The 25752-nt window shown below is 44.0% G+C and overlaps 3 protein-coding genes, 1 long non-coding RNA gene and 1 pseudogene across 4 annotated transcripts; 2 read left to right on the forward strand and 3 right to left on the reverse strand.

Moving 5' to 3' along the window:
- Window positions 1–138: 138 nt before the first annotated feature.
- On the reverse strand, window positions 139–4798 carry LOC100833811 (hydroxymethylglutaryl-CoA synthase). The gene is made up of 12 exons (XM_003574827.4): window positions 4619–4798; window positions 3931–4037; window positions 3113–3245; window positions 2761–2904; window positions 2490–2648; window positions 2281–2354; window positions 2112–2187; window positions 1941–1996; window positions 1668–1755; window positions 1439–1579; window positions 1204–1353; window positions 139–633 (listed from the first exon to the last, which is right to left on the reverse strand). Exons 1-12 carry the CDS (start codon window positions 4682–4684, stop codon window positions 424–426), a joined length of 1404 nt encoding a protein of 467 aa, XP_003574875.1. The 5' UTR covers window positions 4685–4798; the 3' UTR covers window positions 139–423.
- Window positions 4799–5783: 985 nt separating this feature from the next.
- LOC100834124 (probable protein NAP1) lies at window positions 5784–15783 on the forward strand. The gene is made up of 23 exons (XM_003574828.4): window positions 5784–6533; window positions 6626–6700; window positions 7355–7435; window positions 7519–7599; window positions 7711–7793; window positions 8324–8408; window positions 8781–8906; window positions 9040–9147; window positions 9355–9399; window positions 9484–9626; window positions 9994–10126; window positions 10458–10562; window positions 10643–10721; window positions 11020–11213; window positions 11353–11498; window positions 11825–11906; window positions 12023–12133; window positions 12454–12579; window positions 12691–12806; window positions 12888–12984; window positions 13415–14412; window positions 14601–14810; window positions 15068–15783. Exons 1-23 carry the CDS (start codon window positions 6144–6146, stop codon window positions 15552–15554), a joined length of 4101 nt encoding a protein of 1366 aa, XP_003574876.1. The 5' UTR covers window positions 5784–6143; the 3' UTR covers window positions 15555–15783.
- On the reverse strand, window positions 15714–16420 carry LOC112271557. Its single transcript, XR_002964670.1, has 2 exons — window positions 16190–16420; window positions 15714–16100 (listed from the first exon to the last, which is right to left on the reverse strand). It is a non-coding gene; the product is annotated as an uncharacterized LOC112271557 (long non-coding RNA).
- Window positions 16421–16514: 94 nt separating this feature from the next.
- On the forward strand, window positions 16515–19688 carry LOC100834423 (sorbitol dehydrogenase). The gene is made up of 3 exons (XM_003574829.4): window positions 16515–16712; window positions 18298–18365; window positions 18469–19688. The coding sequence occupies exons 1-3, from the start codon at window positions 16607–16609 to the stop codon at window positions 19387–19389; spliced, it is 1095 nt and encodes a 364-aa protein (XP_003574877.1). The 5' UTR covers window positions 16515–16606; the 3' UTR covers window positions 19390–19688.
- Window positions 19689–19691: 3 nt separating this feature from the next.
- On the reverse strand, window positions 19692–24710 carry LOC100827082 (annotated as a pseudogene).
- Between the last annotated feature and the right edge of the window lie 1042 nt (window positions 24711–25752).

Genomic DNA, 25752 nt, shown 5'->3' on the forward strand with positions numbered 1-25752 from the left:
TTCTGTACTGCAATTTGGTAATAATGCAGAATCAGCAGGCTTTGGTCGATGGAAAGGGGAGCTCAGAGCAGCCAGGCATAGAATGCACACGAGTGCTCAATGCTTTCTGCGGCACAATTGGTTGATTCAATGATAAAATATCACAGAGCAGCATGTTGTTCACTAACAACAAAGCAATTAACCAAAGGTACCAATGCTAGAGGAGAAGAAGGCTGCTTGTTCTACACAAAGGGTTTTTTCAGTTCAGCTCAGCCCAAAATAAATAAGCTGAGAGTACATGGGGGAAAACAGCTTCAGAGAATGATGGCTCTTATTTGAAAGATAACTAAGACTGCGGATTCTAGACATAAATAAATACAGCAAATTTCAAGGATGATGGTTGCTAAATAAATCGCAAGGTGAACGAACTAACTGTATCTGACACTAGTGTCCGTTTGCGATGCCGTTGCTGCACTTGGTTTTGTCATCGGCGGCTGCTTTCTTTTCATAGAACCTCCTGTACATTGAATCGACTTTCGTAAGGTAGAACGTTCCGGGTGGCAACAAGGCTGTGTCTTTGTTTGTTTCAAAGTCTTTTGCTCCATATCGGTGCTCCATCAGCTTCAGCGTCGCGATGAACTTCTCAGGCGAGGTCTGGTAACATGTGTAAAAGAACACGTCAGCCTGCTCTAAAGAAATTACAGGGCAAATCAAGGTATTTTCATGATAGCAACCAATGCCTAATCTCACACAAACTACAGTTCAATCAATATGCACAGCAAATAGATTAATTAATAATGGTATGTAGCTATCCTCGAGAAAGGCTATTTTCAGAAGGACATCATAAGTAAAATTAAAGAAACTAGACCCCTTTTCTTCAAAATAAGCTTAGCGAAGTCCCTAGACCCTGATTTTCTTGGTGAGTGATGCTCATATAATGAGGACTGAGTAATCACTGTAGATTTCTTTTCTTTTATTAGGTGCAGAGCTTGCTGACAAAATAAACTAGGAATAGTCCAGTTACTACTACCAAAAATCCAATCCCGAGGAGTTCCCCACCCGTAACCATTTAATATTAAACACAGAAGGTTTTAATCTTCAATCCTGAGGAGTTCCCCACCAGTAACCATTTAACATTTAAGTTGTTCCTGGCAGCAGTAAGCTGGAAATGTGTAGTAATATTCCATCAGGCTGGCTGAGGGTTGTAAGAATGAAAGACCATACCACATGTCTTGACTCAAGCTTCGCCGTCACATCAAGCACAGAGGCAATGTTTGTTAAGCTAAAGGGATGCTGACCCTCATTAAGTCTGAATGAGAACATAGTGGATGTCAAGCCACTGCCATACGAGAACATGACAATTCGTTGGCCGCTCTGCGAGAGTACAGAAGTTAATTAGTTACAAATAATGAAAAGAGATACAAAGACTTACAATGGAGATATAAAACCATATCCTCACCAGGCTAGCATGCTTGTTGTAGAGTACAGATGCCAAGGCAGCATAAAGAGATGCAGTATACATGTTACCAATTTGTTTTGGAAGCAAAGTTGACGGTTGAACTTTGATGTCATACAAATGCTTTGCAAGTTGTTGAGAGCCCTGAAACATTAGTAGAATTGATATAATGCTTACATCAGTCAAGAAATTAAGCACTGTAAGAACTACTATCCACCTAACAAGAAAGAACCTTTTCCAAGTCACGGTTTTGGTAGCTTTCTTCACTTGTCAAGTTTGCAAAAGGCTGAAGCTTCTCTTTAGCATCGTTATCAACCGAACTGACATAAAATAAAATAAAATAAATAAGTATCTCAGTCCGGGGACTAAAGAGTGCCAGATGGGTATCATATAACTATAACCAGAGAAAGGGGCCAGTCTTTCAGAACTACAGAACATTATTGGTCGACAGATTAAAATGTTACTTCTTAAGAAACAATAGGGGCAGAAGAGAGAGATCACAGACCTGCAATTGCGCATGAAATCATTGAAGTAAAGTCGAGCAAAACTCTTCTGTACGAGCTGTGGTAATAAAAGGGAAATGTTTATATTCTCCAGAAGTTAAGAGAATAGAATGAACAGAATTGATGAACTGCGAAATCTTATTCATTCCTGTGGAAGCGTGCAGTCATCATACCTTATTGTATGGAGAATGAAACACACAGTAATCTGCATCGGAAAGTGAGAATTGTTCTCCCACTAGCTTTTCATACCTGATTCATGATCATAGTGTATGAAGTTATTGGTTGAGAAAAAAAATATGCTAGTACTACAATTCAGTGTGTAAATAATGGCAGTGAGCTCACTTGGCACAATACTGTCTATAGCATGAATCCAGAGCCATCAGATAGCATGTTTGAGACAGTTTTCCATCAACAACCTACAATGGTCCAGGAGGAAAAAATGTAGAGGATATGATACAATGGGGTAAAGGCATGGTATTTAATAAGAGAAATTGTTAATTAACATGCCTAACTGAAGCAATAAATTTAGCAACACAAGTATAAATTCTAACCGGATATTCACTTGCAAGATCAGGCTTGTAGAAATCATAAACATGAGCCATGTGAGAAGCTCTATATTTACTTTCAAAAGAAATAGGTGCATTTGGGCCAATAAGCATCGCAATAGCAGCAGCTCCCCCTGTAGGACGAGCTGGTCCTTCGGCATAAACCTGAAAACATTTGCATAAGATGGGCCGGCAAATGAGTACTGCACAGGGACAAAAGGGGGAGAAACTGAATTTACTTAGTGCCAAAACTAGAAAGTGATATTGGGTGACAAACCGCGCTATCTGTGCAGACAACAAGGCCATAGCGTCCATCCCAGCATTTACTTTCCACCCAATTCACACAATTCAACAGGGCAGCTGTTCCACCATAGCAAGCGTTACTCGAGTCAACTCCTTCTATGTCAGTATTACCACTTTCCTGCATTTGCCGCAAATGTTGACAATAACAAGTTATTGGGTGGGAGTGAAACAGAGCTAACAAAACAACTAAACGTTGAAACTTGCAGATTCATCGAGATCCAGGTTTACATGAAAAGGTAAGAAATAGTGAAAGAACGTTGAAAATACTGAACAACTAGGTTAGGTGGGATCCTACTTTGTGATTTACCCAAGTCAGTAGGACAAACCTCGAAAATTTGCATCAGCCACGTTTTGATGGATTTGCTTTTGTCTATCACTGTCTCGCTACCAACCTCCAGGCGGCCAATTAGCTTCGGATCGATGTGGTACTTTTCCAGCAGGGATTTGACAACTGTCAAGCTGAAACAACTTTTCTTCTTGAGCAATCACATACCAAAGAGAGCATTGCATGAAAATAATAATACAGAATGAAGCTAATTGCTTAGTAAATTCTAGCCATTATGAAGTTCAATCCCAATAAAAGGATTCCGTGCTGCGGCATCTTGGTATATGGGTGCACTCTGCACTCGATGGTTATCGGCTGGTGTTTGTGGATATTTGGTGTGAGCAGCAAGGGGAGCGGTGAGGTGTGGTGGTGCAACATTCAGGACAGGAGCGGCCTGAGGCCTCCGAAACCGACAAGACGCCTTGCAGGCTTGCTTTGAGGATTTCGCGAGGCCGGCGGGCCATGGCACCGTCGGCCTGCTGTCTCCAAAGCGGGAACGGCCCAACATTTTAGAGTTGGATTCTCGTTTCCTTCAGCGGAGTTGTAGGGTTGTCGCGCCATGTACGTTTGTCGGTTTGTGTGGTTGACATCTAGGCCTGGGGTTCTCTGGTGGCGCCGGTTGTGATGTCTGTCTGGCAACCGTTGGTCATGGTCATGTCTTGAGTGGTCGGTAATCTCAGCCTGGTCTTCGTCTTGCAGTTACATTCTTTCCATCAATGCATCGAGGCACAAGATTTGCATTTTTCTCCAAAAAACATAAAAGAAGGTGCTGATTGACAAGGCTGTAGTCGAAGCAATTAATGGTTACAACAGATATACCTCATGGATATGACATCTTCCACTTCGCTGCAAAAGGCCATGCAGTCTTGCCCTAGACCAATCGTGTACTTCCCCTTGCTGGCTCCGTCATGAGCCTCCAGCGCCTCCTGCATCCATTAGTCAGTTCAACGCATCAGCATTGCACTTTGAGCCCAGTAGCACCGAACAGATAAAACAAATTATCCCCGTCCTTAAACCCTCTAATTCCACTCCAGATTTCACTCGCATACTCGTCCTCTCAGAGACGAAACACAATACTATACAAGGGAAGGGATATACAACATCTGGCAGCAGGGGTGGAACGAATTCAAAATACTCCCCAACAACAAAAATTCAGCGCCTGTGATCCACAAATCAGCACAGCGACGATAGCACCTCAGAAGTCAGAACCGAGGTCTCTTTGACCGGAAACAATTCCCCTTGTAGCGATCTCACCCATACTTCCTAAACCCGAAACCCCACGCGTCCGGCGGCTAAACCCCCCGGCGGCGATCCCGAAGAAACTGGCCGAAACCACCCGAATCGTCCGTGATCTCGACGCAGGGACGCCCGGAGGCTCAGATCAGCCCCGCTCCCGACCTGCCCCGACACGCCGCCACCCCCACCCCGTGAACAAATCGAACGCAGGACGGCGGATACAGAAACAACAGCTGAGGAACGAGACTAGAGAGCCAGGCGGGCGGCTGACCTGCTGGACGCAGGTGGGAGGGAAGTAGATGTCCATGGCGAGGATCCCGACATCCTTGCACTCCATCTCGCGATCTCCGGCCTGGAGCTGGACTGGAGGCGCTTCCGCGGGCTGACGGCCTCGCTCTGTGGGGGGTGTGTGTGTGTGGGTGGCGTGAAAGACAGAGAGAGGGGAGTTCGTGTGACTTTGGCAACGTCGGGACGGTAATATACGAGTTTTTTTTTCCTTTTCTTTTTCATTGAGGGAATATACGAGCCCTGCTGTCTCGTGGAACCGGTCCTTGTGATTCTGTGGGCTGCGTCCGGCCTGACTGCCACGCTGGCCTGGCCCAAGGGCCCACATGGCCGTATTTTACTACTACCAGAGATCTTGGTTTTCTAAAAAAAAAAAAAACCCAGAGATCTTGGTTTTTCGATACATCAGATTCAGACATGCTTCTCGTCCTCGTTTTTTTTTTCAAGAACGGGTCAAGATGCTACATACGGAGTATATGCTTGCGGTACACTCATAGACGGCGGTTCACTGTTTTTTTTTTGTTCACTGTTATACCGTCTGTTCTGGAAGAGCAGAACAAAAAAAGCCCGGAGCCAGGTACACTCGCGTGTACATGTAGCATTGAACCTTGGTGCAGATCGTGGCGAGATTCCTGCACGTGAGGAGCCATGGCAGGCAGGCCAGCGGGGAGTGTGGCCCATTATCTTCAGACTTGGGCCCCTCATTAATATTATTTCTTTTTTGTGAATCTTGGAATTTCTTTCTGCGCGGAGAGCGAGAGAATCGTGTGGACAGGGAATCCGTTTCTTCTCGGTTCCGCTGGGCCGAACCGGTCGTTCTGGTCAACCGCCGCCGGCCTCTTCTGACGGGCCGCGGGCCTCTGAAACATCATGGCAAAAACGATAAGACCGTTTTAGGTTGCATTTGGCCCAGCTGCGCAGAAGTACAGGCTCAACTAGCGGATCTCTCGGCGAGCGCTTGCATGGAGTCGGCCCATGGACCTGCGGGTTAATCTGGCAGGTGAGCGACCCATTACAATCGACTGCCGCAGGCTGGACACGGGCCCCACTGTCCGACAGCAGTTAGAACGACTCGGGCCCAGTGGCCCACGGAGTCATGCGTAGGAGTAAAGACAAAGCGAAGAAAAAAAAGGAGGCTCAGGTCGCTGTACTGACTGCTCCCCCACCTCAAACCTCCGAGAGCGACGGACGGAGGAGAGGGACAGAGCTGCGCGCTCCCTCCCAACGCAATGGCCGCGCCGAGATCTCCGCGCCGCTGAGCAAACAGCCCCCCGCGCGCCTACTGGGTTGCTCACACGCTCGCTCGCCCGCCCGGCCGACCGCCGACACGGAGTTGCCGCCGCCGTCTGGATCTCTGCCCCGAAGGAGAGCAAATGCACAATTCCTGACGGAGGTTTTTGGTCGGTGGCTGTGAAGCTAGGCGCGGCGGACGGCGAGAGTGCCACAGGCGGGGGAAAGGTCTAGCGCCAGCAGCTCTGTAGTCTCTAGTCTCTACCCAGGGGGCATTATTCATGGCGCACGTCTCGTTCAAGGCCAAGGAGGCGGACAGCAGCGCGCCCAGGTGGGCGGAGTACCTTGCAGCCGACGCTTCCTCCTCCTCGCCGTCTCCCGCGACATCAGTGACCTGGAGGACCATGGGCATCGACGGGGCTCAAGCCTCCGCGGGCGGCGGCGGGCAGAAGCACCTGCAGATGGAGCCCGTGGTGCAGCTCACCAAGGTCGCCGAGGGGTTGCTGGCCAAGATGTACAGGCTCAACAGCGTCCTCGACTACCCAGATCCGAACGCGCACTCGTTCTCGGAAGCCTTCTGGAAAGCCGGCGTCATGCCGAATTTCCCCAAGGTCTGCATCACCTTGTCCAAGAAGTTTCCCGAGCATCCCAACAAGCTGCAGCTCGAAAAGGTGAAAAAAGATTTCGTTTGCTATGCCTGCGTATGGCATTGCCTTTCTCCGACCTGGAATTTTGCTTAATCTTAGGGGACTCTGCTTTGCAGGTGGATAAGTTTGCTCTTGATGCTTTGAATGAAAACGCCGAAGGCTACATGCAAAACCTAGAGCAATGGATCATGGTATGTGCCAACTGCAAGATTATCACTTAAGTGTACCTGCAGGGTAAAACTTCTGCTGGCTAATTTAGTCATGTGCTGCAATCCACTGGATAAATTCTGGTTTATATATGAACTGACGCTGCGCCAACTCATGAAATGTGGGATTACTTTGATATAGGGCCAAAGGGCTCTATTACTGTATTCTGCACTCCTGTAATTAAGCATCCTTGTCGGGACTTATATGATATAATATCCAGCTTCTTATTTCAAATCGCGGGTTCATGTGAATTTATTTTTTACTGTATTAACCAGATAATATCAATGTTGCCCCTCTGGAGAGTTAATTTGTACCGTAGCTATGTTGGTTGTCCTAAATCTTCCTGACCTTCAATCATCTAGAATATTAAGCAGGAAGAAAAATGAAGCTATGTTGATGATTTCTGAAAGACTTGCAAAATACTAGCCAAACTTTCGTTGTTTCTGTAACTGGAATGATAGCTTAAACATGGTGCTAGGTTCTTTTGATTATTTTGTGTATCCAGGGGCAATTGATCTTTAGTACTATACAATACTAATACTATATTGCATTACATTTCTTTATATTGAAAATATGCAGCATACTTATATTCTCGTTTCCAGATTTGGTTAATTATATTTTGATTTTCATACTGTTAGTTGCTTCTTGATTTGCTGGAATTTCGTGAACAAGTTCTTCGACTAATTTTGGATTTGAGCAGTACGGTCATAACATTGCTGGTACGGAAACACTGTCTTGGCTGAACTTACTGCCTACCATTTTTTGCATCTGTGAATAATGCCATTTCCACTATTTTTCACAGCCACATCAGAACTCTTTAATTCTCCATGCTTTTATGGATCTAATTTGTTCATTTGTGCGAGTCAACCTTTTCTCCGACAAGGTAATTACATCCTTTATCTCATCTTTTGAAAATGTGATTGTGTGGCTGCTCCTCTATGTACGGATTTCTTTTGTACTAACATAATCTCATGCCTGATGTTCCAATTCGCAGATACCAAGAAAAATGATCCTCCAGGTTTACAACATCTTGCACATCATGCTAAAGGGTGGACGTGATTGTGAGCTTTATAATCGGTAAGGTGGTAAGGCTACCAAGTTCCACAATATACCAGTGCTCTCCACCTTTCAAAACCATTTTTTTACTATGGTGTACTTTTGCTATTAACATAAAATTATTCTTCAGGTGCTAATGTCTAGTAGTATTATATAGAGAACACATATAAACCCTCTTTTAGTCCTCAACCAACCGTGTGAGTTTATGATAACTGATTATTTCTCGAAGGAAAACAAACACGTCGGCAATTCAAAATTTGAAGCCAGAATGTACTGCCTTGAGTTCTTGACAACTACCTTAGCTTATCCACAAATATACACATTTGAATCTATTGTTATGAAACTTAAAAGTCATTAGCGATGCTTGTTTTTAACATATTAGTCTGCTATTGAACTGGATCCCATCACTACTAGTTGTTCTAACCAGTAACCTCACCAATTCTATCATGCTAACCGAACAAATTCCTGCTATATAACTCTTTTTTTTGCGGGGATGCTATATAACTCTCTTTAGTTTCTTATTCCATTATTTTGTTTGCTGTTATGAACAGATTGGTTCAGTTTGTAGATTCTTATGATCCACCTGTCAAGGGATTGCACGAGGATCTAAATTTTGTGAGCCCGCGTATTGGAGAGGTGATACTATCTCCTATGTTTCAATAGTAATAACTAGGAAGTGAAGCTTCTGACTTACTATAAGTGTTCACCCTAAGTTGCTAGCCGTACGAGTCTACTTGCTAAATACTTAATGCTACAAATATACACTGTGAAAGGCATTGCAGAAGCTGTTCTTGGAGTCACAGCCAGGTTGCCGAGAATATATCTGTAATGGATCTTATTTTGTTTGATTAGGTTCTTCTGTGACCCTTTCATGTTAGCTGTCATTCTTTCCATCAAATGTGTTCAGCATTTAATTCCATGTCTCTTCGCTATTGAACATTTGTTGCACATGCCTTACTTTGTGTTGATGCTTTTTATGTGCTTTGACTAAAATATTTTGCCATTCAGGTTCTAGAGGCTGTTGGACCAATTATCTTTCTTTCAACCGATACAAAAAAGTTAAGAAATGAAGGGTTCCTCAGTCCATTTCATCCGCGGTATCCTGACATCCTTACGAACTCTGCTCATCCAATGGTTAGTTGTTTCATTGACACCGCCTAAAGATGAATCATAGTGACATCTGGATGTGGTTCCACTGTTTTGCCAAATACCATAATGCAAGAGATGTTTAAATTCAGAAGCTTAACACGATTCTGTTTCCCCCCAGAGGGCCCAAGACTTGGCTAACGTGACATCATATCGTGAATGGGTTCTTCTTGGATATCTTGTTTGTCCCGATGAACTACTTCGTGTGACTAGTATAGATGTCGCGATGGTACGTTCTGTGCTTTTTTTTCTTCAGTTATTTGCTGTGTTCCTGAAATGTGTAGGGCACATGCAAAACTCAATAATTGATATGATTTTCACCTTACATTAAACTCACACTGGCACATACCTGGTCTTGCTTTTTTAGAGAACTTTATCATGATAATACTTATTATGTTGGTATATTTTAATTCCTTTATTTTGTTGTGTTCTTCAGGTTGTTCTTAAAGAGAACTTAGTACTCCCGCTGTTCAGAGATGAGGTAAAATTAAAGCTCATGTGATGGCATCTGTTAATTTTTGTCGTTTACTAATACTGATTAGGGAATTTTTTTTTGTTTATGCAGTACATCTTACTTCATGAGAATTATCAACATTATGTCCTTCCGAAGGTCTTAGAATCAAAGAGAATGGCCAAATCTGGACGTGCTAAGCAAAAGGAAGCTGACATGGAATACAATATTGCAAAGCAGGTTGAGAAGATGTTAACGTATGTCGTTCTTCACAACCTCATCTCCTCTACTTTGACCTCTGCTCTGAGATAGCTCGGAACAAAATGTGATTGGCCTTTTTGCTGTTTTTGAGCCATCTACCCTTTACCTTCAACAACTTACAAGCTTTCTGCATAATCCTGTTTTTTTTTGGGTCTGCCAGTCTGCCATAAATTCAGATATCCTCTTTGCGTTGGAGGAAAATTATTTTATGGGGGTTGTTTTGATCTTCCTTCACGAGGAATTATTCAACTCTTTCCGAATAAGATTTCCTCTCATGTAGCATTATAGATCTCCTCCGTCATGTAGCAAGTAGCATCTCCTTTTTCCTCACACCTATCTCTGTGTTGTATCGACTTGCTGCAGGGAAGTGCATGAGCAAGCATTGGTAGCATGCGATTCTATACATCATGAAAGGAGAATTCTTCTTAAGCAGGAAGTTGGAAGGATGGTTTTATTTTTCACTGATCAACCTAGCCTCCTGGCACCCAATATTCAGGTTTGGTGCAACATATCTCTGTCCTAACATATAAGCTCGAAAAAGCTATATATCATATTTCTGATTAATACTTGAATGTTGATGCTTTACACTATTTTTATATTAGTTTCTTTGAGTCTTAACGTTTCTATATCTAGTGATTGAAAAAGAAGCAAAAAATTATCGCTTATTCAGGGGTAAAAGACATACATGAATTATCTGGAGCTATAAATAATTAGTTTATCGATAATGGGCCGTACAAACTTTCAGCTAAATTTAGTCATGTCATCAGTATATCTCATGATTCCAAAATTATAATGCATATATGAATGACAATGATAAACTTATGCAGATGGTATTTTCTGCTCTTGCTTTGGCACAATGCGAGGTGGTTTGGTACTTCCAGCATGTAGGGATTGCTTCATCAAAATCTACTCGAGGGAGAACCATTGACATTGTCAGTAATTTCACTCATTTTGTAATGGAGGCCTTAATCCTTGTTTCCTTCCATTCTAACTTGGTCATCAAAACTTTCAGGATGCAACTGACCCAACAATTGGTTTTATATTAGATGGAATGGGCAAACTCTGTTGCCTGGTCCGTAAATATATAGCAGGTTCTTCCAGGCCTGTTTCTATTTAAATTTTCCTCTCTCCCCCGTTTTTTCTCTCGTGTTATAGGGAAATTACACATTAAGATTTATCTTAATAATGTTACATCAAATGAAGCCAACATTTGTGCACCTTCTGCTTAATAACTTGAACATATTTGACATAAACTGGTCTGACAACACCAGAAATCTAACATGTTACAATATTTTTCTATCAGTTTTTGCTAAATCCTTTTCCATAAATATTTTGCAACAAGATAAGACAGTGGTCCTTGACGCATTCTTTACCATGTTCTCTTTGCAGCAATAAAAGGTTATGCATTATCATACTTATCATCTTGTGCTGGAAGGATACGGTTCTTACTTGGTACCCCAGGCATGGTTGCTCTTGACCTAGATGCGACATTGAAGGGCCTGTTCCAGCAAGTTCTCCATTGCCTGGAGAACATTCCGAAACCTCAGGGGGAAAATGTCCCTGCTATTACTTGTGACTTAACTGTAAGTATTTCCCTGAGACCATTTCGTTAATAACACAGCTTGAGCACATGGTCTAACAGTCTAACATTCCTAATACTTGTATAATTGATGGGCAATTGGGCATATGAACATTCTTAAACCAGTTAATCTGATGGTGCAGGATTTGCGCAAGCACTGGCTATCCATTTTGATGATCGTCACATCTTCACGATCTTCTATTAATATAAGGCACTTGGAGAAGGCTACCATGTCTACTGGGAAGGAGGGCCTGGTCTCAGAGGGCAATGCTGCGTACAGTTGGTCTAGGTGATCGAAATTTACCAATTTGAATTGAAAAGTTCAATATGCTGATGTAGATTTAGTCATTTCTTCTTAGTTTTTAACTTTGTGTAATGACATAGTTTCCTTTCCTGAAGTATCATAATCAGTTGCACTGTTAAACATACATTAATAATCAGGACAAGGTAATGGCGATCCACATAATAGCTTGTTTTTCCTAACATGCACCCACCTTCATGTTGCTCTGTACTAATATTTTAGGAGTAAATTTGTTGGTTGCTTGGAAAAAAGAGATCATGTTATATAAATTCATCTAGAACCGTGTATCTCACTAGAGTGATCTTATTTCACAGATGTGTGGATGAACTTGAGAGCCAACTTTCTAAACATGGAAGTCTTAAAAAACTGTACTTTTATCACCAGCATCTCACAACTGTAAGTATGCGTTGTTCATATTTATTACGCTATTCTTATTTTTTGCAATGTTCTTTTCTTTCAAGTAACTTGACTTTTTTTACTTTAACAAGTTGAATTTTGTTGGAATCTTGCAGGTCTTCAGAAACACAATGTTTGGTCCAGAAGGTCGTCCACAACATTGTTGTGCATGGCTTGGAGCAGCTTGCAGTTTTCCAGAATGTGCTTCTTCAATTATTCCTGAAGAGGTGTGTGTTTCAACACTATGCCATTCACTTTGTGCATTGCCGTTTACAGAAACCTAAAGATGTGTGCTTTTGCTTACATGCCAGTTATGGAAAATAGTGAGTATGCGAGATACAAAGCACGCCGCTTCCCCATTTTGAAACATAAAGTCTTGAGATTGTAATGGACATCAATAATTCTATGCATGCTAATTGGAATTCCTTTTCTACAAAAACAATTCAACTATGACGTTAATATATGTTGATCCCTCCACTATATGTACGGCGCCTCTTTTCCTCGATTGAGATACTGACTGCAGAATGGTCCTTTGTTTAAAACATAGGTTAACAAGATTGGCAGAGATTCTATCTCATACGTGGAATCTCTTATCGAGTCTATCATGGGTGGATTGGAAGGTTTGATAAATATTCTTGATTCAGAAGGTGGATTTGGCTCATTGGAGATGCAGGTAGAGAAATTCTGAGCTCATATTTATGGTTTCAGCTATATAAGGGTTGTGTACTTAACGCCCCCCCCCCCCCCCCCCCCCCCCCCCCCCCCCCGCTTCCAAACTCTTCAGCTTTCGCCGGAGCAGGCAGCTGTACGATTGAATAATGCAACGAGAGCCAAAGCTGTTCCAGGCTTGTTAGCACCAGGGAATGAAAGCTATCCTGATAATAGTTCCTCAGTTAAGATGTCAGTCAGTTTGCTATTTCCCTTCACTATTCAAATACTGTTTGGGTTCCACAACTTCAATTAATTTGTTGGATGTGACAGGCTGGAAGCTGCTATGCAAAGACTGACAAGTCTATGTTCTGTGCTAAATGATATGGAGCCAATTTGTGTTCTCAACCATGTTTTTGTTCTTCGGGAGGTGTGTACAATTTATTCTTCTTTATTTCTGGATCTTTGTTATCCCACAGTACATAGATCAATTACTTCTTCATTTTTATATCAAGGACTTGTTTGAGTTATCTCCTTTTACGGGAAAATTTGATACGACAGTCTATGTTTACTTTTAGATTGGAAGTGTAAATATGTTACCGTATGTGGTAGTGATAAGACTGGTGGTTGTTCATGACTATTAAGTTAGTATCTTTTTTTTGTTTCTGTCACGGATGTGTGTTATGTTATTAGTTATTACTCGTGTAACATAATAATCAAGATGAAAAAGGTTGCTTCGCTTTTCGTTTGAATGATTTGCCTTTATTCTCATAATAAAATTGTTGCTTATGTTTTCTATTTCTGGCACTAGGCATGAAAAGTCCTTGTTTGACTTAACTTTTATACTTCATATTTCGCAGTACATGAGAGACTGCATCATAGGAAATTTCAGGAGAAGGTTTCATAGCATGATTCGAACTGACAACTGCCTTCAGCGACCATCAATCATAGAATCTCTTCTAAGAAGACACCTGAGCATTATCCATCTAGCAGAGCAGCATATCAGTATGGACCTTACGGAAGGTATACGGGAAGTACTCTTAGCTGAAAGTTTTACTGGACTGTTTTCAAACCTGCAAGTATCCGAGAGACCAGTAGAAACACAAGGAGGAGGATCTGCCATAGAAATAATATGTAATTGGTACATTGAGAACATAGTAAGGGATGCATCTCGCTCAGGAGTTGTTTATGATGGAACTCATAATTGCTTCAGGAGCTCACAGCCCATCGGAGGTGGATATTTAGCGGAATCATTTACAGATAAAAGAGAACTGAAAGCACTTGTTCGTCTTTTTGGTGGTTATGGAATAGATAGAATGGATAAGATGCTAAGGGAACATACTTCAGCTCTATTAAATTGCATCGACTCAGCACTGAGGTCAAATCGTGATGCCTTAGAAGGGCTTGCTGGAAGTGTAAATTCCGGTGATAGAATTGAAAGAGATGCAAATCTAAAGCAGATAATTGATATTGAAACATTGGCCGACTTCTGTATCCAGGCAGGGCAGGCAATAACTTTCCGTCAGCTGTTGGTAGAAGCTGTTGGCGTGGTCCTCGAAGAGAAAGTACCTCTCATATTTTCTCTACTTAAGGGATTAGCTACGCAGTTGCCAGATGAGGCACCTGAAAAAAACGAGATTGTTAGATTGAGAAGGGTTGCAAGCAGTGTTGGTGTTGGTGACAAACATGATGCTGAGTGGGTGCATTATATTCTGGCAGAATCTGGTTCTGCTAATGATAATTCTTGGATCCTACTGCCATATCTTTGTTCTGCATTTATGGTGTCCAATATGTGGAGTAGCGCTGTTTATGATGTCAACACAGGTGGCTTCAGTAACAATTTGCATTGCCTAGCAAGGTAAGAACTTGATTCATATCCATTATTTGTGAATGATTCCAACCGTTTTTCTATTCGGAAAACAGGACATCTCATTTCTATCAATAGTATGATTAATATATCCATGTTTTACACACAAGCATGTGACTATTGAGTAGAGGGCGTACAAGTTGCATCTAAGTTATGACTATCCTCTCATGTTTGTACAGGAGCATAAGTGCTGTGGTTGGAGGAAGTGAATACACTAGGATGGAAAGGGAACAGCGGATAAATTCTCTTTCAAATGGTCATGCTGATGAGCTCCAAGATTCTGAGTTACTGAGCCGTGCCTCAGCTGAAGCAAATATTAAATCTGCAATGCAGCTGTATGTCAAATTATCTGCAGGGATAGTACTGGACTCATGGAATGACACTAGCAGGTAATGTACTTAGTCCATTCTATTTTTTGTAAGTTGTTCCTAGGTAAAATTGGGTATACATTGTACTGATTTTTTTTTATACATTGTACTGATTAGTCATGTTGGAGCGAGATATTGGCATATTGCTTATTGTTTGGTGCTGGTATGCTGCCCAAACGATAAGCAATATGCCAATATCTGTACACCTGGTTACAATGTGCTTACAGCTGATCATTAAATGCTGAGTTCTGATGATTTCTATATGACCTTTGATGCAGACCACACATCGTTCCAAAGCTAATATTCCTCGACCAACTCTGCGAGCTGTCCCCCTACCTCCCAAGGAGCACCTTAGAAGCTCACATACCTTACACCATTCTGCGGTCGATCTACCACCAGCTATACGGAGCTTCACGGATGGCTTCAGAAACAATGGGGCCGTCCCCAAGACAGTCACCTCTGATCTCTCTGGCACACGCATCCCCATCAGCAAGACCGAACCGACTGGACACGACACCCAGGTCTCACTCCTTCGAGCCCGCAGGCTACCACAGCTCATCGGGCTCCCAGCACGACGACGGCTATGAAGTGGACCGGAGGACCGGGGAGAGGCAGTTGCGGAGCATGAGGCGGTCCGGGCCGCTCGACTACGGCGGTAGCAGGAAGGTGAAGTTCGTGGAAGGCTCGAGCTCCGGAAGCCATGGGTCAGGTGGCTCGCTGCAGAGGTTTGCTGTTTCAAGATCTGGCCCTCTGTCCTACAAGTAGGGGTTTTGTGTTTTTTTCCACATAGTACCATTGTGTGTGTGCTTGCCCATTCTTTGTAATTTTCCAACTCCTTGACAAGAACAAGAGGAAGATGTTTGTATTCTAGCTCTGTATGTACCAATAGTACTTACCTAGTGTTGTTGTAGGAGAAGATATTTGTTAACTCCTCTTTGCTCCTGTAATGTTTTGTTCCTACCGTCGGCGGAAAAAAAAAGATGTGATTTAAAAACAGGTTTGTGTGAGGAAAACTGTATTATTGGTAGCACTACGTTTGTCAAGTGTCAAAGCGGATATATCGTGCAATGGAATGAACATTTTTACATGAAAGAAGATAATGCGAGAATGGAACTCGATGAACATTGGAGGATTATTGCATCCATCTGTCTGTTCAGAGTAGCAGTACTAGAGGTAGAACAGCGCAGCAGGTATTGTACAAACGCGATGAAGTTGCCCTGTTTGTTAGAATTCCAGTTCCTGATTTACTCCTGGCAAAGAACACCTGCAGCAATCCAATCCAATCCAAGCAGGGTCTAAATGTCTTTTTTCCTGAAGAGAAAAAACAAATTGCAAGTAAGAGAAAAGAATAAATAAAAAAGGAGTGGTTCGATGTGTGTCACGTAGCAGTAGTAGCGGACACCGGCGGGGTATCCAGTGGAAGAGCCGGGCCTGCAGTCTCCTCGTCGTCGTCGTCATCCGGCTGCTGCGGCTCCTTCCACCACCGACGGAATAATGCACTATTTATCTGGTCAGAGCTTTCGATCATCAAGATCCATATCCAATCCAGCTCGTAGTATCGTGACCACCGATATGATATGAGTCACACAGCACTTGTTGTCCTTTTCTTTCCCTGATTGCGAGAGTGACGGTAGCTTAGATTAGCTTGGTCCATCTATGGGAAAAAGAAAACAAACAAACAAACAGAAAGCGCCCACGGCTTTCAGTGGGGCTATATAAATCGCCGCGTCAGAGCGATAAGCATCGCGAGCCTAGCAGGTTCTGGAGAGTCTGGGCGAGAGAGAGCGAGTGAGTGACTGCGAGAGGAAGAAGAAGAGATGGGGAAGGGAGGGCAAGGGAACGAGGTTGAGGGGGAGAACATGGCGGCGTGGCTGGTGGCCAAGGACACGCTCAAGATCATGCCCTTCAAGCTCCCGCCGCTAGGTCCCTCCCCTGCCCTCTCAGACCTCTCAAAACTTACCTTCTTCCTCCTCTTTCTTGTTAATCTTTTTCTTTTCTTTTTTTGGCTCAAGAATTCGACTTGCTCTGTGCCTCTGTTGATCTGTTCTAACTGAAAGTCGAGCTGCCAATCCTAATCTTTGGTTCGAGAACTCTCAATCCTGCCCCGTGTTTCGTGCTAATCCGTGATGATGACCGTTGATGCCCAGACCTGCCAGGCTGCGATTACTTCGCAAACTGTTTTGACCGACCAACTGTTTGTAGCAGTAGTATACTTAAACCAAGGTAGCGAGCACTGACAAGACAAGTTGTTCTCTTCTTTTACATTATCTTTAGTCTCCTTTGCACGGCTCAGAAAAAAAGAGAGGATCAAATACGCCCCAGAAGCAGTGAGTCCATTTTTTGCAGTACTAGTAGCGGTTTCAGTTTAAGTTCCGGCCTGTGTGATTGTCTCTTGTGCTATCAGAAAACAAGAACCGGCATCCCAGTAGCAGGATCTTCCTTCCTTACTTCAATAAGTCTAAGATAAGAAACAAGGACATCTTCTCTCCAGTTTAAAAAATGGATGAGAAGATCTTCCCCTCCTGTTTTCAGCAAGTTGTTTATGTTACTCTTCTACTCCCTTCAATCTAAAATTCTTGTCGTCGTTTTAGTTAAATATCATGTGCAATTTGGATAGCGACATTGATTTTGAGAAAGCACAGCACATCATCACAAGGTCTGTGTTGCAAAAGTATTAAATCTCTCTGTCTATATATATCTACAAGTCTTGAAATTGACTCGGTGTTAGGTCAGTACAAAAGTGTTCAGTGGGTAACAGAAAATGCTGGATGAAAGTAACAGAAACACATAAATTGACTCGCTATATCCAGATCCGCTTGAATTGCCGATCAGTATTACTGCTTTCAGCCATGGATGTGCCAGGGCCGCCACGGCCTGAAGCAAAAGTAACTTACTATTGAGGTCTAAGGGAGGTTATTATTATGCTGACAACAACAATTTCCTGGTCAAAACTCATAAAATCTCCAATGAGCCCTATGGCAACATTGCCTTCATGGTGTGCACTTGAATCTGTAACTAAAGATAGAGCAAGGAAAAAGTACAGAACCTAGTGGCCACAATCATCTGTAGTAGATTAAGTAAAGGAAAAGTAGCAGCAGCACCAACCTCCAAGCGATCGTGCTCTTCTTATAACTTCATGCTTGAAAGCTCTAACCAAAGCTGCTCAAGTCAGAAAATTTGCATCATTCAGATTCAGCTGGTGTTCCATATAGCTTGCCCGAGCAAGCCAATGACACCACTTGTCCAGTCCTACACAAGACTCTGATTTTAACCGTTTATAACTATTTTCAAGTTAAAAATATGTATCAAGAAAACTAACAAGGGGTACAAATTAAAGCGTAGTCAGTCACCATTATTGGAAGAAAACAAGGGAGGGAGACAGACATTTTTTGAAGCAAGTTTTTCACTTAGCTCAGTCCAGTCACCTTGACCAGTCACAAAAGCTGTATTCAAAAAAGAAAGCTCCTTGCAACTTTGTCAAATGAACAGATTTGGCTCCCGTTTTCAGGCCCCTATGATGTCCGGGTCCGGATGAAGGCGGTGGGGATCTGCGGCAGCGACGTGCATTACCTCAAGGTTTCATCATCTACAGCTCAATCCAATTTCTGTCTCAAAATCAATGGTCTTTGCATTGCAATCAACATATAACATTGTTGGATGATTTCTGTACTCTCTGCAGGAAATGCGCATCGCGCACTTCGTGGTGAAGGAGCCGATGGTGATCGGGCACGAGTGCGCAGGGGTCATTGAGGAGGTCGGCGCCGGCGTGACGCAGCTCGCCGCCGGCGACCGCGTGGCGCTGGAGCCGGGCATCAGCTGCTGGCGCTGCAGGCACTGCAAGGGCGGGCGGTACAACCTGTGCGCCGACATGAAGTTCTTCGCCACGCCGCCCTACCACGGCTCCCTCGCCGACCAGATCGTGCACCCGGCCGACCTCTGCTTCAAGCTCCCGGACAACGTCTCCCTCGAGGAAGGCGCCATGTGCGAGCCGCTGAGCGTCGGCGTCCACGCGTGCCGGCGGGCGGAGGTCGGGCCGGAGAAAGGGGTTCTCATCATGGGCGCCGGCCCAATCGGGCTGGTCACCATGCTCTCCGCCAGGGCGTTCGGCGCGCCGCGGATCGTGGTCGCCGACGTCGACGAGCACCGCCTCTCCGTGGCCAGATCCCTCGGCGCCGACGCCACGGTCGTCGTCTCCGCCGCCGAAGGGGATCTAGCAGCCGAGGTGGAGCGGATCCAGGCGGCCATGGGCGATGGCGGCGGCGGGGAGATCGACGTGACCCTGGACTGCGCCGGGTTCAGCAAGAGCATGTCGACGGCGCTGGAGGCGACGCGGCCCGGCGGGAGGGTGTGCCTGGTGGGGATGGGGTGTAACCAGATGACGGTGCCGCTCACGTCGGCGGCGATCCGGGAGGTGGATGTGGTGGGGATTTTTAGGTACAAGGATACATGGCCGCTGTGCATCGAGTTCTTGAGGAGCGGGAAGGTGGATGTGAAGCCGTTGATCACGCACCGGTTTGGGTTCTCGCAGAAGGAGGTGGAGGACGCCTTCGAGGTCAGCGCCCGCGGCCGCGACGCCATTAAGGTCATGTTTAATCTCTAGATCGAGCCCCGGCTCCGGCGAGCTTGACTGTGCTCATGCTGCCGCTGCTGCTAGCCATGGCATGGATGGATCATGGATGGAGATGGTGTGTTTCAGACTTTCAGTGTGTTGAATAAATGAAGGGTGAACCTGATGTCAGATAAAAGGCTCTCCCTTTTGTCAATATAAGCATGTTGGTCGTCTTCATCCTACAGCAGAAACAAAATGTATGTATGTTATGCGTCTACTTAAAAAGATGGTCATACTGAAAACACACACACAATTAGTAGAACAGATTGGTGCCAGTGAATATTGCACAAGCAGAACAGGCAACAAGTTGTCCATTTTTTTTTTTGTAGATTATGGAAGAGAATACTTCTGGCTTTTGCATCCTTATAGGATTGTAGCTTATTACACGATTGCGAATGGTTTGGTTTCGACCGAAACAAACAGGCTCAAATGGAAGCTACAAACAAATTGCCGAAACAGATCGGCGTAAATGCATAATTTGTCCAAAAGAAACTGGAACGTAAAGCTGCTAATCGGGGTATGCCATCCCATGAAACCAAGCCGCTAACGATCACAAGAGAAAATTCTGCCCTGCTGAAGACAGAGCTTCTGGCGATCTTCTCTAGCTGCATCATTCTGAAGCTATGTTGGTTCGAGGACTAAAGCACACTTGTACTTGAAGATTATTAGGCGACAAACAGCATGGAACTTTTTTTTTTGCGAAAAACAACAATTTAAACTACGAAAGACCGAAAGACCGACGACAACGTAGACTGGTAAAAGCCGAGCCACACTCTCCAGGGTTTCTGTTGTGATTGTATTTTGGATTTCTTCAACCTCTATGAAATGCCCTGCAAATCAGTTTGTGAAAATATAGTTTTGTCAGATTAGTGGTAGGCTATGAGGAATAATAACAAGTGATGAGCTCATGACCAAAACTAGTAGAATTAGAATAGAGAGATCTATTGCCAATATCGGTATCATGCAAAATTTCCCGTGCTGCATTTGGATAGGTAGCATATTAACCCTTTTAGGTTTCATGTCATACAGATAAGAGAGAACCAAAATGCAAGAGCAAGCTTTGAGCGCACCATTTTGCCTTTGGCACTTCCTTCCATCTCCTCCACTTGACTGCGCTATGATTTTACACATATTTGATGCTAACATCAGGGCCACCCGGATGCTTGTCGATCACCTTCCTTACCTCGGTCTCCAGAGTCTGTAGGTCCCACTTTCTAACCCCCTCCACGTGTGCCTTTGAAGAATAACTGGAGTGAAGAAACCGGGACATGAAGGTATCCCGCTCGTAAGCAAACATCTTGTATACCTTGAGACTCCCCAGGTGCTCAATGCCATGATGCAAATCATAAGCATGCCGCTCAGCGTGTACATGACACTCCACAGTGAGGCTTTGAATCCTGGGCATGGCTCCTGCCTCAAACATGAGGCAAGGTACTTTACATCTGAACCAGAAATTCTTGAGATATGGGAACATGGCACCACGGATGATAACACCTTCTTCGGGAGCCTGAGCTCTAGTATGCAACCTAAGGTGCACCAGCGAGGTCAGCCTGGCAAGAATTTCGGCACCATCCCTTGGCAGCAACTGAACCGTAACTTCCAAACTTCTGAGCCTGTCCAGTTGGGTGAGCCAATCTGAGACAGTCGAGAAAGGGCATTCCAGCACATGCAGTCTCTGAAGATCAAGTGGAGGAGGAGACCAACGAGTCAAGGCATCAGCCATGAGGGACCCACGGAAGGCTAGGGACTTAAGGCTGCTGAGCCTGCAGAGGGAGGATACTAGAAGATCACAAGTGTCTTCCACACCATAGGTACAACGAAGTAGTTTTAAGTCCCTTAGATTGCTGAGATCACCGAGCCCCTTCATGCTCTCCACATCTCTGAGATTTACCTGTAGAGTAGCTAAAGTATGGAGGGATCTCATCCTGCCAATCCCACCAACCAGCTTCACATCTGCTGTAACAATCAGATGCAACAATGTCGAGGGTAATAGACAGACATTTAGCACAAAATAGTCATACTGTCCGTCTATTCCATCATCTTCTGCTATCTCCAATGTCTTCAGACGCTGCAGGTTTTGCAATTGCGTTAGGACTTGCTTGTATGGAATGCCTCTGGTCCTCAAATATCTCAGCTGGAAAAGGTTGCCGATGGAAGACAGATAACAGTGCTCACGTTTGGCACCAGAAACATCAAGATATAGAACTCGCAGAAGTTGGAACTTTGAGAAAGAAGGCATCAATTGAGCAGGCCCCCAAAAGTAAAATGACCTAACTTGGGTGAGAGGCATGTTCTCCAGCCTGTTGTTGGGTTCTGAATTACTGAGATGGACGGATACCTGACGAGGCTCCAAGGTGCCCTTCGTACTACGCTGACCATTTATTACGGTCATAAAGTTCTCCTCTGTGGACTTGGATATGATAAAGTCAAGCATTAGATCATGCACTCGACAAGACGCCACCTCTCCACAATCATCGTAATCAGCTATCTGGATCATGTTACGGTTAATTAGCTCATTAAAATAACTATCTGCAATTTCCTCCGGTCCATATGTATTCTTTCCACTGACAAAACAGCCAGCTATCCATCTTCTGATCAAATCATCTTTCATTATTACAGAATCTTCTGGAAATATACCAATGTATAGCAGACAAGTCTTAAGGTCAAGAGACAAATCATTGTAGCCAAGGTTAAGCACATATCTCATCCAATTCATGTCACTGTCTGTTTCCAAAGGATCACCTAAGTGATCTCGCATGGTCTCCCAGTTTTTCTTGAACATAACCCCTCCATGACTACTCAGGGTGCTAGCTACACTGAGAATGGCTAATGGCACTCCTTGGCACTTCTTTAAAATTTCATCAGAAACATCCTTTAGATGCTCGGGACAAGCATCATTAGAAAGAAAGATCCTTCTATGAAATAATCTCCTTGAGTCAGGAACATTAAGAGGTTGGATCTTGTAGACATGGTCATGGAAGCGAGAACAACATGCCTGAGCTACTCTTTCAATATGAGTAGTCGTTATAACTCTACTGCCACGGTTATTCTCCACAAAAGAATTTTTAATGCTCCATGCCTCCGTTGCCCACAAATCATCAATCACAATAAGGTACCTGTCAAATATATAATATACAACTTTTCATGCTAATAGAATAATAACATGGCAGGATCCTCCCCTACTGTTTCTCCTAAAACTATTTAAACTGTAAAACATAGACGATTGCTGTATTTACATAGTGTTAAAAATAAATTTGAGCAAAAAAGCATCATCCTTGACTATGCATATGTAGCATCATGCGTATGCATCATTCTTGAAATATACAACTAGAATAGACTTAAGAATCTCTAATTCAAATATGTAGTTACAACTGAGGCTGGAGTATATTCACCAGCCGTCACCAGGTTACTTTTCATGATTATTTTGACCTACTGTTACTTGCTTATACAAGTTTGAAGACCTAAATTTATACTTCTCAAGTTAAGGAATATAAGTGACATAGCTTTGTAAGTTTAAACTCCTAGAGTGCAACTGAGGGTGTACCCAATCTAGATTGAAAAATGCTTCATTTGTTATTTAACAATTCTACTCCGAATGAATATATTAAACAGGATATCAGCCTTTGGTAAGATACAAACTTAAACCTACATTTGAGCTGGTATACCTATCCCTTAATCTGTACCAACAATATAGTACTGCTTTCAGGATCTGAATTTACTATGAATATACGATGCTGATTCTGTTTTATGAAGCAGGAATGAATAATGAATACCAAAGAGAAAATATCAGCACTATATACCCTTATGCACATACCAATGTCATGATAAAACCAAGCAGTTTGATACTCCCTTTTTAGATAAAAAAAAGTAGTTTCATACTAGTGTAGTATTGTAATCGCAAAATGGCAAGATCGTCTGAAAGAACATCAGTTTCTAATAACTAAATTACTCATGTCAGGATACCTTTTGTATTGGAGATATTCCCTGAGTTTGTGGATGAGTGGGCGCTCATCATTACAGCCTTCAGGCAGACAGGCGTGAACTTGCAATATTATATCTGACAAGATCTTGACTATATTGGGATTTTGAGACACCGGTACAAAAGCTGTGCAGTCAAATTGGCCTTTGATCTTAGTGTAAACTTGCTTGGCGAGAGTTGTCTTGCCCATACCTCCAGATCCAACAACAGCTACCACTTTAAGCTGACCTGCCTTCTCCATACGCAGCAACTCTACGAGCCTCTTCTCCCAAGGCTGTCAGCCTCTGCATACAGTGCCTGTAGGCGAGGATCCACAGCTACAACGCCAAGATCACAAGGACGAGGAGGCTCATTAAGCTTATATCTTCCGTGGATTTCACTTACTTGCGATGCGTGAGCCTTTAGCTCTTCGATCCGTCTCGACATCGCCACGATCAATCTCATCCGTGTAGATGTCGATGCAGTCCTCAATGTGCAAGGAGCTCCCGCACCTTGTCACGCCAGTCCTTCTGTCGCTCATCGAGCTGCTCCATGCGAGACAACTTCGTGAGCAGAGCATTCATGCTGCTCATCTCGTCTCTCATGGAAGCGATCTTCTTCTTGACGCCTTTGGGTAGGCCGTACTTCTTCTCCAGCAAGCTGGCGAGCTTGGGCAGGAGCGCTTCCATCGCTCCTGCCACACAAGCACTCACCACGACCGCCTCCATAGGAGGGAGGATCTAGTCTAGTGGGAGTAACAACGTTGACTGTGCTGTTTATGAGGCTTTTCAGCAGGAAGAAGCGTCAGGTGTTTATGTTGAGGAAGCAGCAGTGTGTGTGTGTGAAGCAGCAGGGTGAGTACTATAAACTACGGAGTAAGGAGTAAGCCAAGAGTTTGTGGGGCAGAATTCCCTGCAACAATGCATCCGCCTTTGGCCAAAACGACTTTGCTCCAAGTCTCCGCCAACCATAGGCCATGATTGATTGATTTGGATGCGGTATTTGTGACCACGGCCGATGTTTCGAGGAACCAACTTGGGTTAGGGTCCTGGCGGGGTGATTCGATTACTGTCGTCGGTGGTGAACTCGTTCCCCACGTTGTCGGGCGCAAGACTTTGAGGCTGGGTGTCCGAAATGAAGGTTCATTTCAGTGCAAAAATCACAACTCCAGCTGGTCTAACAACACATCATCGACTGATTGATTCGCCACTCATTCAATAGTAATACCTGCCTGATGTAAATTGGGACATATGACATGGTAGTAGTATCTATCACTCACTCAGGACTGCGCTGTTGCTGGCTTGGAAAGTGAACACCCCCCCAAAAAAAGTAAAACGGGGAGATTCCGTTCAGGACTCACGGCGGAAGTGAAGTCAAGGTCGCCGCTGCTCGCTGCCTGCGCCAGTCCTGTCCTGCTGCCGCCACCGCCGCTGGTCTGCCGTCTGAGAGTCGCCACGCCGCGAGGCGCGAGTCCGCGTCCGCGCTTGCCGGCGGCGGCTACCCCGATCCTGCTCTCAGTCTACAACGCTCCGGCGCTCCGCGTCTCGCCGCGCCGCCGTCGGGGGTCGCCGGAGCTTGGTTCGTCGGGTGGACTCGGCAGTCTGGTGGATGGAGAGCGCGTAGTTGGGCTAGACGGAGTAATTGACAAAGCCTGATGGGCTGGCTAACGAGCATAGTTGGGCCCTTCGCCGTTGGTACAACGGGCGGAAGATGGGCCCGAAGGCGGGAGCAGTATATTTCTCGCGCAATGTGGGCTGAATACCCAGTTTTGTAAGCAAAATACTTCTTTTTAAAAAAAAATCATAAACTTCTCGTATATATGTTTGCTTAGAATTTTTTTGCGGGTCCACCTCTACGGTGCAAACTCCATAAAAATCATGTTTAGAATTTTTAACAAAATCGAACAAAAATAGGATACGTCGGAGGTGCGAGTTTTCCAAACGTGCAAACATTTCAAATCAAAACCCAATTGTATTCAGAAATAATTAGACAGAGAAACATACAAATGACCAGTGTTCAATAGTGAAGAAACACTATTTGAATTGTTTTCTTTTCTTGTGGCTAAACGTAGTCGAGTTTGGAATTGAAGTTTGACACGAATGTAAAGCATCATTCCCCTAATATATGTAACTCTTTTTTTTTAGATTTTTTTTTAACTCGTATCGATGATTTTCACGGAATTTTTACGGTAAAGATTTTTTTTCCACCTAGGGTTTTCCCTTTCCATTACTTAAAACAGAAATACACAAGTTCACAGCATTCAGAAGATTTTTTTTTTTTGAGACTTCTTACCGTAAAACGGAATTTTTACGGTAAAGATGGTTTTCAAATGATGACTATTGCAGATTGGGACATGCGACGCGTGAGTCACGGATTGTTCGATTCCAAAGCACGAA

The sequence above is a fragment of the Brachypodium distachyon genome, chromosome 3, assembly GCF_000005505.3.
Source record: "Brachypodium distachyon strain Bd21 chromosome 3, Brachypodium_distachyon_v3.0, whole genome shotgun sequence".
NCBI lineage: Eukaryota > Viridiplantae > Streptophyta > Magnoliopsida > Poales > Poaceae > Brachypodium > Brachypodium distachyon.

Excerpts from the sequence above, each read along its gene's own strand:
- LOC100834124 (XM_003574828.4), top strand. The coding sequence starts at position 6,144 with ATGGCGCACGTCTCGTTCAAGGCCAAGGAGGCGGACAGCAGCGCGCCC. Across the intron at positions 12,807-12,887 it reads AATAGTTCCTCAGTTAAGAT|GCTGGAAGCTGCTATGCAAA; the intron begins GTCAGTCAGTTT and ends TGGATGTGACAG. Across the intron at positions 14,413-14,600 it reads AATTTGCATTGCCTAGCAAG|GAGCATAAGTGCTGTGGTTG; the intron begins GTAAGAACTTGA and ends ATGTTTGTACAG.
- LOC100834423 (XM_003574829.4), top strand. The coding sequence starts at position 16,607 with ATGGGGAAGGGAGGGCAAGGGAACGAGGTTGAGGGGGAGAACATGGCG. Across the intron at positions 16,713-18,297 it reads CTTCAAGCTCCCGCCGCTAG|GCCCCTATGATGTCCGGGTC; the intron begins GTCCCTCCCCTG and ends TCCCGTTTTCAG. Across the intron at positions 18,366-18,468 it reads GCGACGTGCATTACCTCAAG|GAAATGCGCATCGCGCACTT; the intron begins GTTTCATCATCT and ends TACTCTCTGCAG.
- LOC100833811 (XM_003574827.4), bottom strand. The coding sequence starts at position 4,684 with ATGGAGTGCAAGGATGTCGGGATCCTCGCCATGGACATCTACTTCCCT. Across the intron at positions 1,756-1,940 it reads GATTTCATGCGCAATTGCAG|TTCGGTTGATAACGATGCTA; the intron begins GTCTGTGATCTC and ends ATTTTATGTCAG. Across the intron at positions 634-1,203 it reads AGCTTGAGTCAAGACATGTG|ACCTCGCCTGAGAAGTTCAT; the intron begins GTATGGTCTTTC and ends ACATGTTACCAG.